This window comes from Arachis hypogaea, chromosome 6, assembly GCF_003086295.3.
Source record: "Arachis hypogaea cultivar Tifrunner chromosome 6, arahy.Tifrunner.gnm2.J5K5, whole genome shotgun sequence".
Taxonomy (NCBI): domain Eukaryota; kingdom Viridiplantae; phylum Streptophyta; class Magnoliopsida; order Fabales; family Fabaceae; genus Arachis; species Arachis hypogaea.
Window position 1 is genome coordinate 102,862,581 of NC_092041.1, and position 15,704 is coordinate 102,878,284.

Here is a 15,704-nt window from a genome sequence, read left to right on the forward strand (position 1 = left end):
AATAATAATAACGGTTTATTATTTTATGCTTATGAAGGTGTGGGGATAATTGAGTAGTAGAGAGAGAGAAGGGGGAGGCGTGTGTGAAATAATGAAAGAGAAATTAGGAGGACAAAGGAATGGGAAAACAGACTTGGTTTCTGATTCTCATGTGTTTCCTCTCTTTAATTTATAGGGTTTTTTAAGGTCTAAAAGGATATGGTTTTCTCTTTTCTTTGAGCGTTTTGGGAAGTCATTGAGGGTCCACTAATATTTGGAACTTCTTCCTTAGGGCTATTGGTAACTCACAATGACTTAATTAGATTAGAGTTTAATAGATCAAAACTGTCCAACAATTAATGGTTTTAAACTAAAATAATACTCCTTCTTTTTTAAATGAAGAGAAAATTTATGAAGTCAGCAGTTTTATTAAAATCTGACTAGCACTTAACGAACACAAAAAATAAATAATTTTATATTATTAGATATAATCTTATACCATTAAAAATATTAATGATAACTAATTAATTGTTATAAATTACAAAATTTGTTAGCCTTCTAACACTCCTCTTAAATTAATTGTCTCTTCCGTTTTAAATCAGTATTGATTTAAATAATATTTTTTATGATTAACTATTAAATCGATATTCGACAATTTAACTGTTAACAAAACTTTTTTAAAAAATATTATCGACAATACAGTTTTTAAATAATTTAAAAATATGATAAAAAAATTCAATAAATATTATATTTTTTGTAAGTAACAAAAAAAATTTATATTTAGTAAACAACTTATTTATTAATTATATCTAAATTTCTGTAACAATATTTAAATAAATATTTAAAAGATGCAAAAAAAATTTGGAACAAACTTTTTTTCTAGATTTTTCTCTTTATTTTTTAAAAATATGTGGTCATTCACAGTAAAAAAAACTTCACTTAACAACAAATTACCAATTTTTAAGAAAAAAAAATTATTTTTTTAATAATAATTGTAAAAATTTGCATTAAAATTTCATCTCTAAATTTTTTCAAAATGTTTTTTAGGGGTTCGAACCCTTATCCCAAAGAATACAAGAAAGATATTTATACCACTAGATTGCAATGCTTTTTACTATTATATATACAAATTATAATATATATAACAATCTTTTATTTTACTTATATTCAATTTATTTTAATTTTAAAGTCACCCACTTTAAAATTAATTATATTTTATTTAACTATAAATTTTATTAATCACAATTTATTTTTTCTTTTTATGATTATATGATATCTATTAATATTATTTTTTCAATAAATACTTGTAGTATATAATAATAGGTAAAGACTCACATGCAATTGTCTTCATATGAAGTTAATAGTTTAAAAATTTTAGATGATATTTAGTCAAACTTGTCAAATCATCTAACGATTCTTAAATATCAACTTCACATGAAAACAACTGTATGTGAGTTTTCACCTATAATAATATAATAATACAATAAATAAAAACTAATTAATAAAGTATTAAAATTTAAAAATGATAATTATTTTTATAAAAATAAAATAAAAGTACTTATAATAAAAAAATAATTAAATTTTATATAATTGTTTCGGTTCGATCAGTGACTCACTGATTGAACTAATGACCCAGTGATCTAGTGACCCAATAACCTTACACCGGTTCAGTTATGACGTCCATTAAACTGGTGTGGATTTCTTTTGATTTTTGAAAAAAAAAATTTAGTTTTCTAAAAATTTTAAGTTTAGTGTCATTTTCATATTCTTGAGTTCTTTCTGTCTTTAAATTTTGTTCTTTGTGTTCTTGTAATGTAGGATAGACTTGTAATTACGTTGCCCAAAAGATATTTTTATGTTTGAGTCTCGCAAGTAAGTGGACAAACTTCAATAAATTATTATGGTTTCTATTTTTTTTCCCTAATACTAGTCCAATATAAATGGTTATAAATTTGTGAAACAAAATTTCTTCTCTATTTACTGAAATTAGCTATCTTATGTGAAAAAACAAATCTGTTTAGAGAAAATTTATAATTTAATTCTAATAAATAAAAAATCATTTTTAAATTAGGACTCTTCCACGAAACACAATATAATATTGGAAGGGCTTTTGGATGATCATGCTTCTTGATACAAAGTTAGTCATTCTCTTTTTTTTTTGTGTTAAAATCTACAACCAATCAGAAAATTATATAGTGGAGGAATATATTCTAGAAGATGTACTTTCAAAAGCATAAAAATTTTATTGAAATAAAAATTTGAATTCTAATTTATAAAAAGAAAAATTAGAATTATATTATTTTAAACAATTATACTAAGTGTATACTAAAATTATTTATTAATATAAAATATATATTAAAATATAAAATATATATTAAAAATAAATTAAATAATATTATGTTTATATATAAATAGTAATGTGCAAAAATTTTTATTTTGTTTTTATAAAAATAATTATCATTATCAAATTTTAATACTTTATTAATTAGTTTATATTTATTGTATTATTATATTATTATAGGTGAAAATTCACATACAATTATTTTTATGTGAAGTTAATATTTAAGAACCGTTAGATGATTTGACAAGTTTGACTAAATATTATCTAAAATTTTTCAACTATTGATTTTATATGAAGACAATTGCATGTGAGTTTTTACCTATTATTATATACTACAAGTATTTATTAAAAAAATAATATTAATAGATATCATATAATCATAAAAAAAATAAATTGTGATTAATAAAATTTTTTTGTTTATCTTTTTAATTTGTATATATTTAATAAAATTTATAGTTAAATAAAATATAATTAATTTTAAAATGGGTGACTTTAAAATTAAAATAAATTGAATATAAGTAAAATAAAAGATTGTTATATATATTATAATTTGTGTATACAATAATAAGAAGCATCTCAGTCTAATGGTATAATTATCTTTCTTGTATCTTTTGGGATAAGAGTTTAAAGTTCGAACCCCCTAAAAAGAATTTTGAAAAATTTGAAAGTATATGGAGTACGGTAGATTTACAGAGAATTAGAACGTTATAAAATTACCTTTAATCTATTATCATAATTATTCTTAGCCACTACTTTTTATACCACCATAGAACTTCCCATATAAAATAGCACAAGTATATTTATAATTTGCCAGAGTAGTGAAGAATGTCATTGTCATGCATGCACAAATACAGCTTTATTTTGGCAACTATGTATTCACTTTCAATTTTGAAATTTTCTATGACATGATTGATTATCATGAAAAAAATAAACCAAGGTATCAAATGGGCCGCTATTTGACTTTGACCACTATCACTGCATATATATCTTGCAGGTTTTTTTTCATTCACTACATTGCATTATGTAATAATGGTGAAACCTTTTTGTTTTGATTAATAACTTTTTATTAAAAAAAATTTGCAAAATGTTACGTATCTAATCAGGGAGGGACGAAGATAGTGAAATAATTTTACTTGTAAATAAAAAATAAAATAAATAAAAAGTGTCTTCAAAAATCACTACAAAAAAATATCTCTATTGTCATGTTTTTAGAATGTGACAAAAAATTGAAAAAAAAGTACCACAATAATTTTTTGTCATGTTTTTAAAAAGGTTACATCTATAAATACGGCGGTTGCTCTATCATCATACTTTTAATGACCTATCGTCATATTTTTTATAGATTGTCACACTTAAAAACATGGCCTTATGTATCATTCTTAAAGCTTATTTAAGGCCATAAATAACTTTGTTAATTTACAAAACAAGTTAGAATTAGAGTGTTCAAAATCTTTTGGGATTGAGACATGTAGACAATTTCATGAAAATGTTTATTTAGAGAAGCATTATAAAAATTATATTGCTTGATTCTCCATCCCTTAGTTAAAATTATAGTGATAATGACTCTAATTGTAATTAACTGGTTTAATCAAAGAAAAAAAGACTTGATCAAAGTCTACCTTTGCTAATTGAATGAAGCCTCGATATAATTGATAACCTTTCAGTATTCACACTTGAATCTTGATTAGAATTTTGTGAAGAAACAGAAACAAATGGTGCAGGAAAGGTATTTTCATCGAACACTACATCTCTTAACACAATTATTTTGTCTTCTTTAGTTAAGCACTTATAACCTTTTTGTTGCATAGAATAATCAATAAAAATACATGAATAACACAAACAACCAAAAAATTTTAGAAATGCAAAACCAGGGACAATGCCAAAAAGGACTTCAAAAGGAGAAACATTCTTAAGTAAAGGTGTAGGCATGCATTCGGTTAATTAAATACACTGATGCAGCAAAAGTTTCATCCAAAAATGCAAGGAAAGAGCAGCAGTTGCTAAAAGAGCTAAACCTGTTTTGACAATATGTTTATATATTTTCTCTCAGCTAAGTCATTTTGCTAAGGAATATGTACACATGTAAGTCTATGTGTGATACCTTCTCAATAAGAAACTGCTTAAAAGCATGAGATATATATTTACCACCATTAATAGTTTGTGATGCCTTAATTAAAAGGCCTAATTATTTTTCAATATGTTGTTTGTATTGTTTATGTTGAGTTTGAAAAAATAATACCAATAATTTAATGATGATTAAATATTATAATATTCGGCTAAAAATTTAAAGTTGTGTGAATAATCTGTTTTGGCTAAATATGCATGCCAAATTCAAAAGAAATTACAACAAGCAAAGTCCTAAAATGGCCCATGATGACTAAAAGCATCAATGAATTCAACTCATACCATTCATTGATGGCTCAAAGAATAGTTGCAAATTACTATCCAAAATGAAGAGAAGCAACTCATTCTTCTATGAATCATAGCAAAGTGACTGAACTTATTTTTTCTCTTTTTTTTTAACTCACGTGAATTAGTTTTAAAATCGAACAAGAATAGAAAGTTCTAATTAGGGTTCAAATCAAAAAGAAAAAAGTGATTACCAAAATAAAAAAAATAAAAGGAAAAGAAGACGAAAGTCAAAGACTAGGGTACAAAAACAAAGATCAAATCCTGAATTAGAAAATCATTTCTTTTTTTGTGCTTTATTGTTGCTTGTTGAAAATACTTTCCTCCTATACACACCGAACGAAAAATTTGAAGAAAATTGAGATTATGAAGCTTTGCTACAAATCAAGGGTCAAGAACTAAACTTGGAGTCAAAGTATTGATGAATGACTTAGATACTTTAAGAAATTTAAAAAAAGGAAGAAAGAGAAGCAACTAAATAGGAATGCATGTTAAATTTAATCACTACTGCTATCCCATCTCTTCTCTGCGCTGCTGCTGCGGTGTTATTTGGAGAAGAAGAAGTCAAAGTTGTTCAAACCGAGTTTCAAGTTTTGGAAGCTTAACTCCTCTATTAAAGGGATAAACGGCCGGAGATTGAAATAAAGAGTGAACACACAAGTTTGGGTCTTCATAACTTACAAGCTAACCCCTATCTCCTTCATGAGTTTATATTAAATTTTCTGCTCTTCAGTGTTCATCTTTCTTTATTTTTTTTTCAATGGAAAAAGGCATTAAATGAGGAATTAGTAAAAGCATTGAGAGAAAAGCCAAAAAATTATGTCAAAAGTCTTTTGTATGTTCTTCTGCTTTACTTCGATATGAGACAAAATAAAAGTGTCTCCTGCATTTTCTATTTCTCGGAAGTTACAACTATCCAAAAGTTAAGAGTTGTTCTATTTCTAAATGCATCGTGAAGAGATAAAATAAAATTGTTTCTTGAAATTTCAACTTGACAAATTTAACAACAACTAAATTTTTATTTTAGTCAAAAGCAAGAGCAAAAAAAATTCAAAGAAGAGGCATAGATTTAACCCCCTTTTCCGTGCCATTTTCAAATCTTCCATTTAAAGACAGATAGTACTTGAGATTTATGATGCAATAAATATCACAACTAGAAAATTACTTAATACTGACAGATTTACAAATAGATTTGGTCTTTATTACAGATGGACGACGAAATTACCGACGGATTTTGTCCCTTTGTAAAAGTCTCATCGAAAATTATTTACCGATAGATTTTTTCTGTCGGTAATTTACCGACAGATTTTTACCAGTTACCGATAGATTTTTCCTCGGTAAATTCTCCCCTCTATTTTCCTAGAACGTCAAACTTTTCGACGGATTTTCCATCGGTAATTAGAGACAGATTTTTTGACAAATTCTTCGTCAGTAATTAGCAATAGATTTTTTGACAGATTTTTTGTCGGTAATTGAAGCCTTGGAGAACCATTCCAAACTCTGAATACAGATAGAAAATCCGTCTGTAAATCCGTCATTAAGGTAAAATAGAATTTTTTTTTATATTTTTCCATTGCAAAATAAACCTATTTTTATACAACATAAATATAAATTTAATAAATACAAATTTTTATATAATTTGTATTCGAATATTGTAATATTTCAAAAAATAAACAAATTCGTTGTATTATCAAACTAAAAGAAAAGTACTATAAACACGTAAGTCAATATAATTCAAAACATAAACAAAGTATATTGATACATCAACTATAATAATAAATAACAACCATACATCAACAAAGTGTGTTGATACATCAACTATAATTCAAAACAAATACCACTGAAAAAAAAAAGAAAACCTGTAAAATCTGTACTGTAGCATACACTAAAGTTGTATAAAACAATCTGCTCTTATAGTTAACCATTATCAGAATTAGCCTAAATATAAACATAAACCTAATCTAGAATTAAACTAAATATAGAGAGTATAATCCCCAAGCAACATTGGTTTACAAGGAAATATATGACCAGTTGAGCACAGACTAAACATTAGTTATTTAATTTTTCTAAGATCCATTCAACGTTTTTTCTTTCTCCTGGCAGCTTGTTCTGCTAAGACCTCTGGGTTTCTTCTGCGTGCCACAATAATATTTAGAGGAGTGGAGGAATGATTACCACTGCAGAAAGCATAGAAAAACAAATATAAATAACCACATAAGCCAAACAATTTTCAATTAAAAATCATAATTTATTTGCAGGAGATAAACATATTATTAAAAATCATAATTTATTGTTCCTTGTTTATCAACATTTAATTCTTCTACATGATAAGTTTTGGCCGTGTATCATGAACATTAAGCAGGGTGGTTTATAGCATTGTTAATTTGTTATTTTTATGTTTGGTGAAATGAGTATTCCAATAACTTAATAAAGAAATATTCTATCCACACTCAGCCTCTTTATATATGAACATTAACTTTTTCTCTTTATCCTTCATGATTTAATGAGTGAATTTATATTACACAAAAATTCTTATTATTTCATACAAGTCAGTATAGCAATACTTGCAATGTTAATAGATTAATTTAAGAGCAAAAAGTGGTGTGATTCAGGATAATAACATACAAGAACAGCAACTGCCGCTTCTCTATATGCCAGTATAAGCTTCAATTCTTCAGGAATTTTAGCACTATCCTCTTGCCCTGTTCCAAAAGTTCCTTTTTGCTGCAAATTCACAAGATCCACAATAAGATATGAAGCGGAAGCAGAAAACATTATACACATCAGAAGAAATAATACTATTGCCCTGCCAAAATGATGCAGAGAAACCACCAACCCTCTTTAATGCCTCAAATAGCTCTTCTCGCCCAATGTAATCCAAATGCCTCTGAGCGAAAGAATTTATTCCTAGCATGCACCTAGGTTACACACGAAAAAAGATGGATAAAGACAATGAAATACTTCTCGAAGCAAGGTTCATTATGCATAAATTGTCAGAGGAGGAAATCATCTTCAAAATGGCAAATCTTCCATCTTTTGATGGCAAACCAACTCGAATGATCTTGTCAAAACGACCCTTCCTCAACAAAGCGGGATCAAGAATATCTAATCTATTTGTAGCACCTATCACAAGCACCTAAAATTTAGGTTTAGAATATCAAATAACATCATTATAACCTAGAAGCCAATTAAAAGCATACATGTGCTGTAGAAACTTTGAATTCATCCAACTCGGTAAGTATCTAAAGTAAGCCTCTCTATTTCTCTCTCTCTTGTAATCATAAAAAATATAAAAGTTGTCTGAATCTTACTCCACCAATGCCATGTCCTCCACGCTTGCTACCAATAGCATCTATCTCATCAATAAATATGATAGAAGATGAAAATGATCTAGCACTAGCAAAAAGATCCTTAACACGTAATGCAGCAACCCCTACAAACATCTGAGAGAAGAGCAAATTAAATATTTTTAAATTTAAAGATGAAGACAATTTTTATGCATTGAATATTCCACATTTCATGGGTATACGTTTCATTCATTTACATAATGGAGCATATGATCTAGGTACGATCACAACCAGCACACTCTAATCAATGTCAAACTTATACGCACATTTAGATCAAAACATTTGCATCCTCTAAAGATGCATGTTTTATCATTGGCCCTTTAATAGTGATATACTAATACATTGAAATGACTCAAAGGTAAATGAGCCAATTTTTGTTAAGATTTCACATTGAATGATAATTTTGATGTATCATTATCCAAGGACCAAACTGATATGCCTGTATCTTAGGAAAACCAAATGAGTGCTTAATTTAAATTTTATCTGCATCCTCATTCTCCTAAAGAATTAAATTATTTTTAAATTTAAAAGTTGAATAGAAATTATATTCTAAAGTTCTACTTGCTACTTTCTATTCAATGCGGGTGAATATCTTTGGAGAACAGAAATCACCTCTACAAAATCTGTGCCATTTGCCGCAAAAAAAGGCAACCCTGCTTCCCCAGTGATGGCTTTAGCCAGTAGAGTTTTATCCATTCTTGGAGGCCCATGGAGAAGCACACCTTTTGGACAATAAATTCCTTTGTCTTGAAACTCCTCATCATTCTTTAAAATTCATACAATCTCTTGCAAGTCCCTCTTTATATATTCCTGGCCAGCAAAATCATCAAAAGTGACACCAGTTCTTTCTTCTACAGATATAAATTTAGCCTTGGGCGAAAAATATAATAATATAACAGTTTTACTAATTAATATACAAATCAAAGTGGTAAATAAACTTAGATTCCAAAACCATGGAAATAGAATTCTGTAGCCATTACATAAAAGAAAACATGAAACAACTTTCATAGTTTAAACATTTGCAGAAAAGTGAAGGTTGGCGACGTTCTCAACATAGCCTAGAAAAGCCATGTTGGGAATCAATGGATGGATGGTTTCATTGTACAAAGGCATAACACCAGAAGCAGAAGGGTAATCCAACAAGCTTCAAAATGACACCGACAAATAATTTAAAAGCAAGTATACCAGAAGCAAGCATGTAATTGTAGCTTACAAACTTGTTATCTTTATAACTGGAAGACTTGCAGTAGTCCCCTTTGCCGAAGCATTCTTCAGATAGTGTGATTCATCTACAATCATGAACTGAATAAAGAAAGGGGTTCACTGTTACGAGCATGATTTATTAGTAAAAGATGAAGTACTTTATCAAATTTCATGGGTTTTCACCATAATTGTTGGGAATAAGGAGTATGACCACAATCCAATCAATCATGTATCAAATAATTTGTTATTGTTATTATATTAAAATGTTAATATAATAAGGTCCTTGATTAAATTTAGAGATTTATCATTGTGATAGTGATCATAATATTGAGAGATAAATCTTTTATAATTTAATCTAAATTGTTCTTGGTCATAGGATTATTAAAAAAAGACATTAATAATCCGGAAAGACCAATATATATATAATGGTCTTCATTGGATGAAGATTAATAGATCTCATTTATTAAATTATATATATAAATGGTACATATAGAGATATGACCATTGAACCACTACAAGAGACGCGGGACTTAGCAGCCGAAGATTGTCGGCTGTTGTCCCAAACCGCTGCAGCTTCATTGAATTGATGCGCTCCTGGTGCGTAATTAAGCCCCGCTCCAATTGTTCTGACCTGAGTCGGTTTTGGGCATTCATCGCATCAAATAACCCTGGGGAAGAGGGGTTTTGTTTCCCTAAGATACCCAAAGAAAAACTTAGTAACCATAACACTTCAGTCTTTGGCGCGAGAACCCCCGACAGCGCAAAGGTGAGTCAAGCACTGGTCTCCTCCTCCGCCGTCGTGGCTCTTCCCTCTGTCAATTCCAGCTTGCACGTCCGCTTCATCATTCCTCCCGGTCACCAGTCTCCTCCCTCAGCCGTGTAGCTCCCGTGTGCAAAAGTAAAGTGGAAGGGGTCCAAGTCTAAAAGTGAAAGGTGAAAATAGCTCATCGTTTTCCATTTCTATCAGACAACTCCAAAACACACAAACTGAAAAGTGAAAGGTGAAAATAGCATAGCACAACCCCCAACCCCTTTCCCTTTCCTTCTCTCCCCTCCATCCTTCGTGTTAGTCCAAAAAATTAATTAGGGCTTCATTGACAGAACACAATCAAGCATCAACCAAAGCTGCAGCACACACACTCTCTAGTCTCTTCCTCTCCAAATGCTTGTTCTCTTGCCCCAAATACTATTTAGGTTTTTAGTGAAGAGAAATAGCAAACAGGGAAGGGAGTGACCGCAGCAATGGATAAAGGGTGCGTGCTCGGCTGAAAAAATCGGCTGTGGCTCCATGAACGACAAACGGCGGCCATGGTAACCGGAGGTGGAAGATCCTCTCCTTAGTTCCCTTGGTCTGTACTCTTTGTCTCTCTCTTCCTGTACATTTTGCTTTTTTTTCGGTATTAAAAGGATAAGTAAAGAAGTTGTTGTTGAACTTAGTTTTAGGGTTTTGGATTACTAGAATTGTGCTGATCTTTGCAATGAAATGGTAAAGCTGAACCTAGACTTGATGAAGTGAAGATGATGATTTGTGTGTGATTTAAAACTAATTAATTAATTATGGGTAAATGGTTAGAGTCTGCTCCATAATGTGTCATCATATTTGATTACATGCTTCCATTTTGCTTTATTTTGATATGATCACTTGATTTGGTTTGATTCACCTATTTATTACCACTTTGAGCTGAATTATTACTATTATTATTATATCTCTGAAGATGACATAGATACCAAGAAACTTATCTTCTAATTAGGAGTCTCAACATTTTGATTCATTTTCTTGGTTTGGAACATTTATATGTATCAATTCACCCATATCACCTCAAAGGAAACTTTACTCTGTTCTGTACTTGATAAAATATAAACTTATAAGGGACCTTCTTGGGTCAGGGATTAGGAATACTGACAAGGATGATTAAGGCAATTGCCAGTTTCATGCAGTAATATTCCCAGATTGAGAAGTTTCCTTAGTTTTCAAAAAAATAAGTAACTTTGAGAATAGCAAATTTTAATAACATAGAATATTGCTGCAGCTCATTCAAAACTAAATGTAATAAAGAAATACTTTGGATAGTTATGTTTTTAATTGATGCATCAGTATGAAGTTTAAAAGAATGAAAATTCTTCCCAAACAAATTTTTATGTGCTTGTCAAGCATAAATCCAAAGTTGATTATTGTTCTTTAGGGTATTCCATTCTCAAACTGAGTACTAGAATATATGAGACTTTTTTGGTGTGCGTTTCAAGGTTTGGAATTTTAACACAAGAAGTTAGAGCCAAGGATGTCTCTTCGTATAAAGGCTGTGGTAAATAAGTTTGTTCAAGAGTTGAAAGAAGCATTAGATGCTGATATTCAAGATAGGATCATGAAGGAGAGAGAGAGATGCAAAGTTATATTGAAGAGCATGAGCGTGAAGTAGCGGAGCGTGAAGCTGCATGGAGGTCGCCGTTAAACACGCCGCCACCAGTTACAACCGTCGCCGAAACTGGGACAGACTCACCGGTGCTCTTCTTCTTCTTTTCTTGAATCTATTCTGCTTCTATTTTGTTCCAATATTCTCCTAACTTTCTTTCTATGCACTTTAAAATTGGTTTTGCTAATTTTTTTGTACCTAGTAATTTCTTTGCTTCATCGATGGTATTAAGGAACCTACAACATTGGCAGCAAATGAGTCTTTTAAGCATAAAGCAATGCTAGAAATTTTTGAGTCCACTATTATTTAGGTATCTTCATTCTATTTACCAAGGATATAGTTGAAATCATTGACTTATATATATAAATATCTCGATTGCTCAACTTTCAATTCCACACTTCATATTACAAACTGCTTTAGTATTTGAGCATCATGTTTCTTTATAAAAAATGCTTAGTCATCCAAATTAATGGCATAAAATATTTCAAAGAGAATATATGAGAAACAGAACAAATCCCTTGATTAGAATTCAAGTACATCATCCTGAACTATTTGAGAAATAGAAAAACACAAGTTATTGAACAATTTGAGCCTGGTGTTTACGTGACACTAATAATAAAGCCTACTGGTGTCAAAATGTTCAAGAGAGTTGGATTCAGGTATACTACAGTTATTTGTTTATCTGATAAATTCTACATTTTCAATTTTTGTATCAGTGTGATTTGTATTGAACATATGAGTCACTATAATTCAGCTCCACAACAAGGCCAGAAATGGGGTAGAAGTCACCCTACAGGGTCTAGAAAGAAACAGCAGCTGGCTTCTCTTGGTAAATATCTGTTTCAACTTTTATTATGTCTTTTGATGAATAGAAGTTATTATGATTTAATGTTGAATTGTTACTGTTCTTGTTTGAAAATACTTATTGGGATTTATGTAAAAATCCCAATTGTTCATAGCTTTCGCAGCTTAACTATCAATTATAGAAATGCTTGTCTTATCCAAATATATATGTATTTAGTTTTTTTTCTTCTAATTAATCTACTTTTCAAAACTAAATATAAAAGATAAGGTGTTTGCACTTGAGTGTTGAGTAATCCTCAATTCCTCATTCAGTCATTGTTCCATTATTCTTAAAAAATCGTTTATCTTTTATTATTACATCTCCTCTTTATTTCTATGCTCAATATATTATGATTATTATTACTATTATTATTATGAATAGAGCTAGCTAGCTGCATTTCCCCAGGATCAAACACACACACACACACACTATATATATATATATATATATATATATATATATATATATATATATATATATATATATATGAAACTTGGGAGTTGATTGTGACCACTGCTTATACTCACCAATGAATTATCATGTGTAAGTTCATTGACATGTATAGTTTTGCAGATGCGTTTGATGAGAATGGAAGGCCAGCATCAGGTGATGAAGGTGTTGTACCTCTGAATGCTTCGCTCCAAATTGATCTTGAGTGGATATCTTGGAAGGTTGTATCTGACATAACCAAGGATAAGAATGTTCTCAAGAAGACCTTGAAGGAGGGAGAGGGGTATGAACGTCCCAATGATGGAGCTGTGGTTCAAGGTAAAGCTTTTGATCTGCATTATGCTTCTCTTTGTTCCATTTACTATTTCATTGGCTGCTGTTGTTGAATTCGTTATTTTATTGTTGTAGTGAAACTTATTGGTAAGCTGCAAGATGGGACTGTTTTCGTGAAGAAGGGTCATGATGATGAGCAGCCATTTGAGTTCAAAATTGACGAGGAGCAAGTAATTGATGGACTTGATAAAGCTGTGATGAACATGAAGAAAGGGAAAGTTGCATTGGTGACCATACATCCTGAGTATGCTTTTGGCTCATCTGGGTCAACTTAGGAATTGGCCACCGTTCCTCCCAACTCCAACGTGTACTATGAAGTTGAGCTGGTTTCCTTTGTAAAGGTGAGGGAGAATTGTCTTATGTTCCTAATGTTTTATGGTTCTGACAATATTAAAAACAACACTAATTTAATAAAAATGGAATGCAAGAAAAGGAATCGTGGGATCTGAATACACCCGAGAAGATAGAGGCAGCTGGAAAGAAGAAGGAAGAAGGGAATGCATTATTCAAGGCTGGCAAATATGAAAGAGCATCAAAGAGATATGAAAAGGTATTGTACTCCCTGCAAAAATCTTAGCGAAATTTGTTGTGATGTGAGAAAATTCAGAATCACATGAATATTTTTTTTGGGTTTTAATATATAGTTCTCTGTATCCTTCACTGTAGAGTGCAGTACAGTTGCAAGATAAGGCTCAACATGTTCTTTTTTTAACTTTTTGTCTAGTTAATTACTTGCTTGCAAAAACATCTCATGCAATTGGCTGATGCTCATCTGTTAACAATGATTTTCTACTTAAAAATTATTTGTGTTATTTCACTTCTCAAATTGATTAACCTTATGCTTTGTTAATCATGATATTGTTTATTTATTCTTTTTCTATGTTAATATTTAAAGTTTAATAAATATGACATAAAGAAAATAGGATATAGTAAAAAAATGGTATGAACTATTGTAGTTGGTCAATTTTTTTAAGCTCATGTAAGAAATTGCGGCGGTTCAAAACCGTCGCAATTTTAAAAAAAACCCACATAAATTTGCGGCGGTTTTAAACCGCTGCAGATTTTTTTTTAAATCAACTAACCAAAATAGCGGCGGTTTTGCAACCGCCTCAAAATCATCAACCTAATTTGCTGCGGTTGTGCCAGCGGTTTCTCAAAACCGCCGCAAAATCAAATCTCCACCCCCTAACAGGCGACACTTGTGGAACTGCTGGAATTTCGTTTTGTGGCCGTTAAAAACCGCCGCAAATCCCAAAGAAAACCGCCGCTATTCGGCGTGTCTCTTGTAGTGAACTGACTCATTTTGAGAATTCCTAATGGTTATAATTACCGCAAATTTGTCAATAGGATATTCTCAAGATGAACATAGTAATAGAGTTTACTTTGACCTGCGACTGTCATAGTAATTAACAATGTATTTATTATACTTTGATTCCGGACACCTAATACCTTAGGGTATTAGTTGAATGGATATTGTGTATGATTTAAATACTTGTAGAATTAATTATTAATCAATAAGAAATCCGTCAACTCTCGATAAAGAGTTTGAGCTCTACGATGATAATGACTGAAATGAATAAAACCTTGGCCAAAGAGATTGAATGAATGAAGAAATGAGCTTTTTAGGTCATTCACAGTTCATTATAATAATGGTAACAAGTTAGAGTTTAATAATTAAACCATACTCTAAAGGTTAACCAAGAGCTGGAAAGATGGAAAGAATTATACTTTGTTCTTCTGAGATTCTTAGTAAAAATAGATTACTTCAAACTATCGGGTCGTTGAGGGCTGTTGCTAGATGCCAACCTTGATTAGTAAATTTAGTATGACTAATTTACTACCCGCTTAGTATTGAACCTATGGGGTCACATACTAACGAGTGTTCTAATCTTTGCTGTAGAATTATTTAATTATTATTTTGATTTGATCAAATAAATAATTATATTAATTCAGATGGAATATTATTATATTTTTTGCTAGCACAAAGAATATAATAATAGTATGATAATTGAGAATATTAAATGAGATTTGAGAATAATTAGTTATTCTATTTCTGAATTTGAATTATAAATTTGGATGAGATCCAAATCGATTATGTTTTAAATTGTTATAATATGATTCATAAAATTTAAAGGATTTAGATTTGGAATTTCAAGATATGATTTAAATTTGAATTAATAATCAAATTTAAAACTAGTAACAAATCTCGTACTATATATATGTATGCCAAGAGTAGAGGAATATAACAGAGAGAATAACAAGAGTTTTATTCCTTTACATCTACGCACATAAACCTATGTGAGCCTAATTCTTGGAGAAGAATTTTATAACGTGCAAAGAGTTGCAAGAGGTTTCTCAATTTAGATCATATTCATTGGTCAAAGAGT

General features: G+C 30.1%; 1 protein-coding gene across 1 annotated transcript; it reads left to right on the forward strand.

Moving 5' to 3' along the window:
- The first annotated feature begins 12,326 nt into the window (after nt 1–12,326).
- Nucleotides 12,327–13,607, forward strand: LOC112697210 (peptidyl-prolyl cis-trans isomerase FKBP62-like). Its single transcript, XM_072198294.1, has 4 exons — nt 12,327–12,349; nt 12,407–12,519; nt 13,108–13,302; nt 13,393–13,607. Exons 1-4 carry the CDS (start codon nt 12,327–12,329, stop codon nt 13,590–13,592), a joined length of 531 nt encoding a protein of 176 aa, XP_072054395.1. The 3' UTR covers nt 13,593–13,607.
- Nucleotides 13,608–15,704: the final 2,097 nt, after the last annotated feature.

Bases quoted from the DNA above. Each gene is read 5' to 3' on its own strand.
- LOC112697210 (XM_072198294.1), top strand. From the start codon at position 12,327: ATGTTCAAGAGAGTTGGATTCAG. The intron at 12,520-13,107 runs GTAAATATCTGT...ATAGTTTTGCAG, and splicing joins ACAGCAGCTGGCTTCTCTTG to ATGCGTTTGATGAGAATGGA. The intron at 13,303-13,392 runs GTAAAGCTTTTG...TTATTGTTGTAG, and splicing joins TGATGGAGCTGTGGTTCAAG to TGAAACTTATTGGTAAGCTG.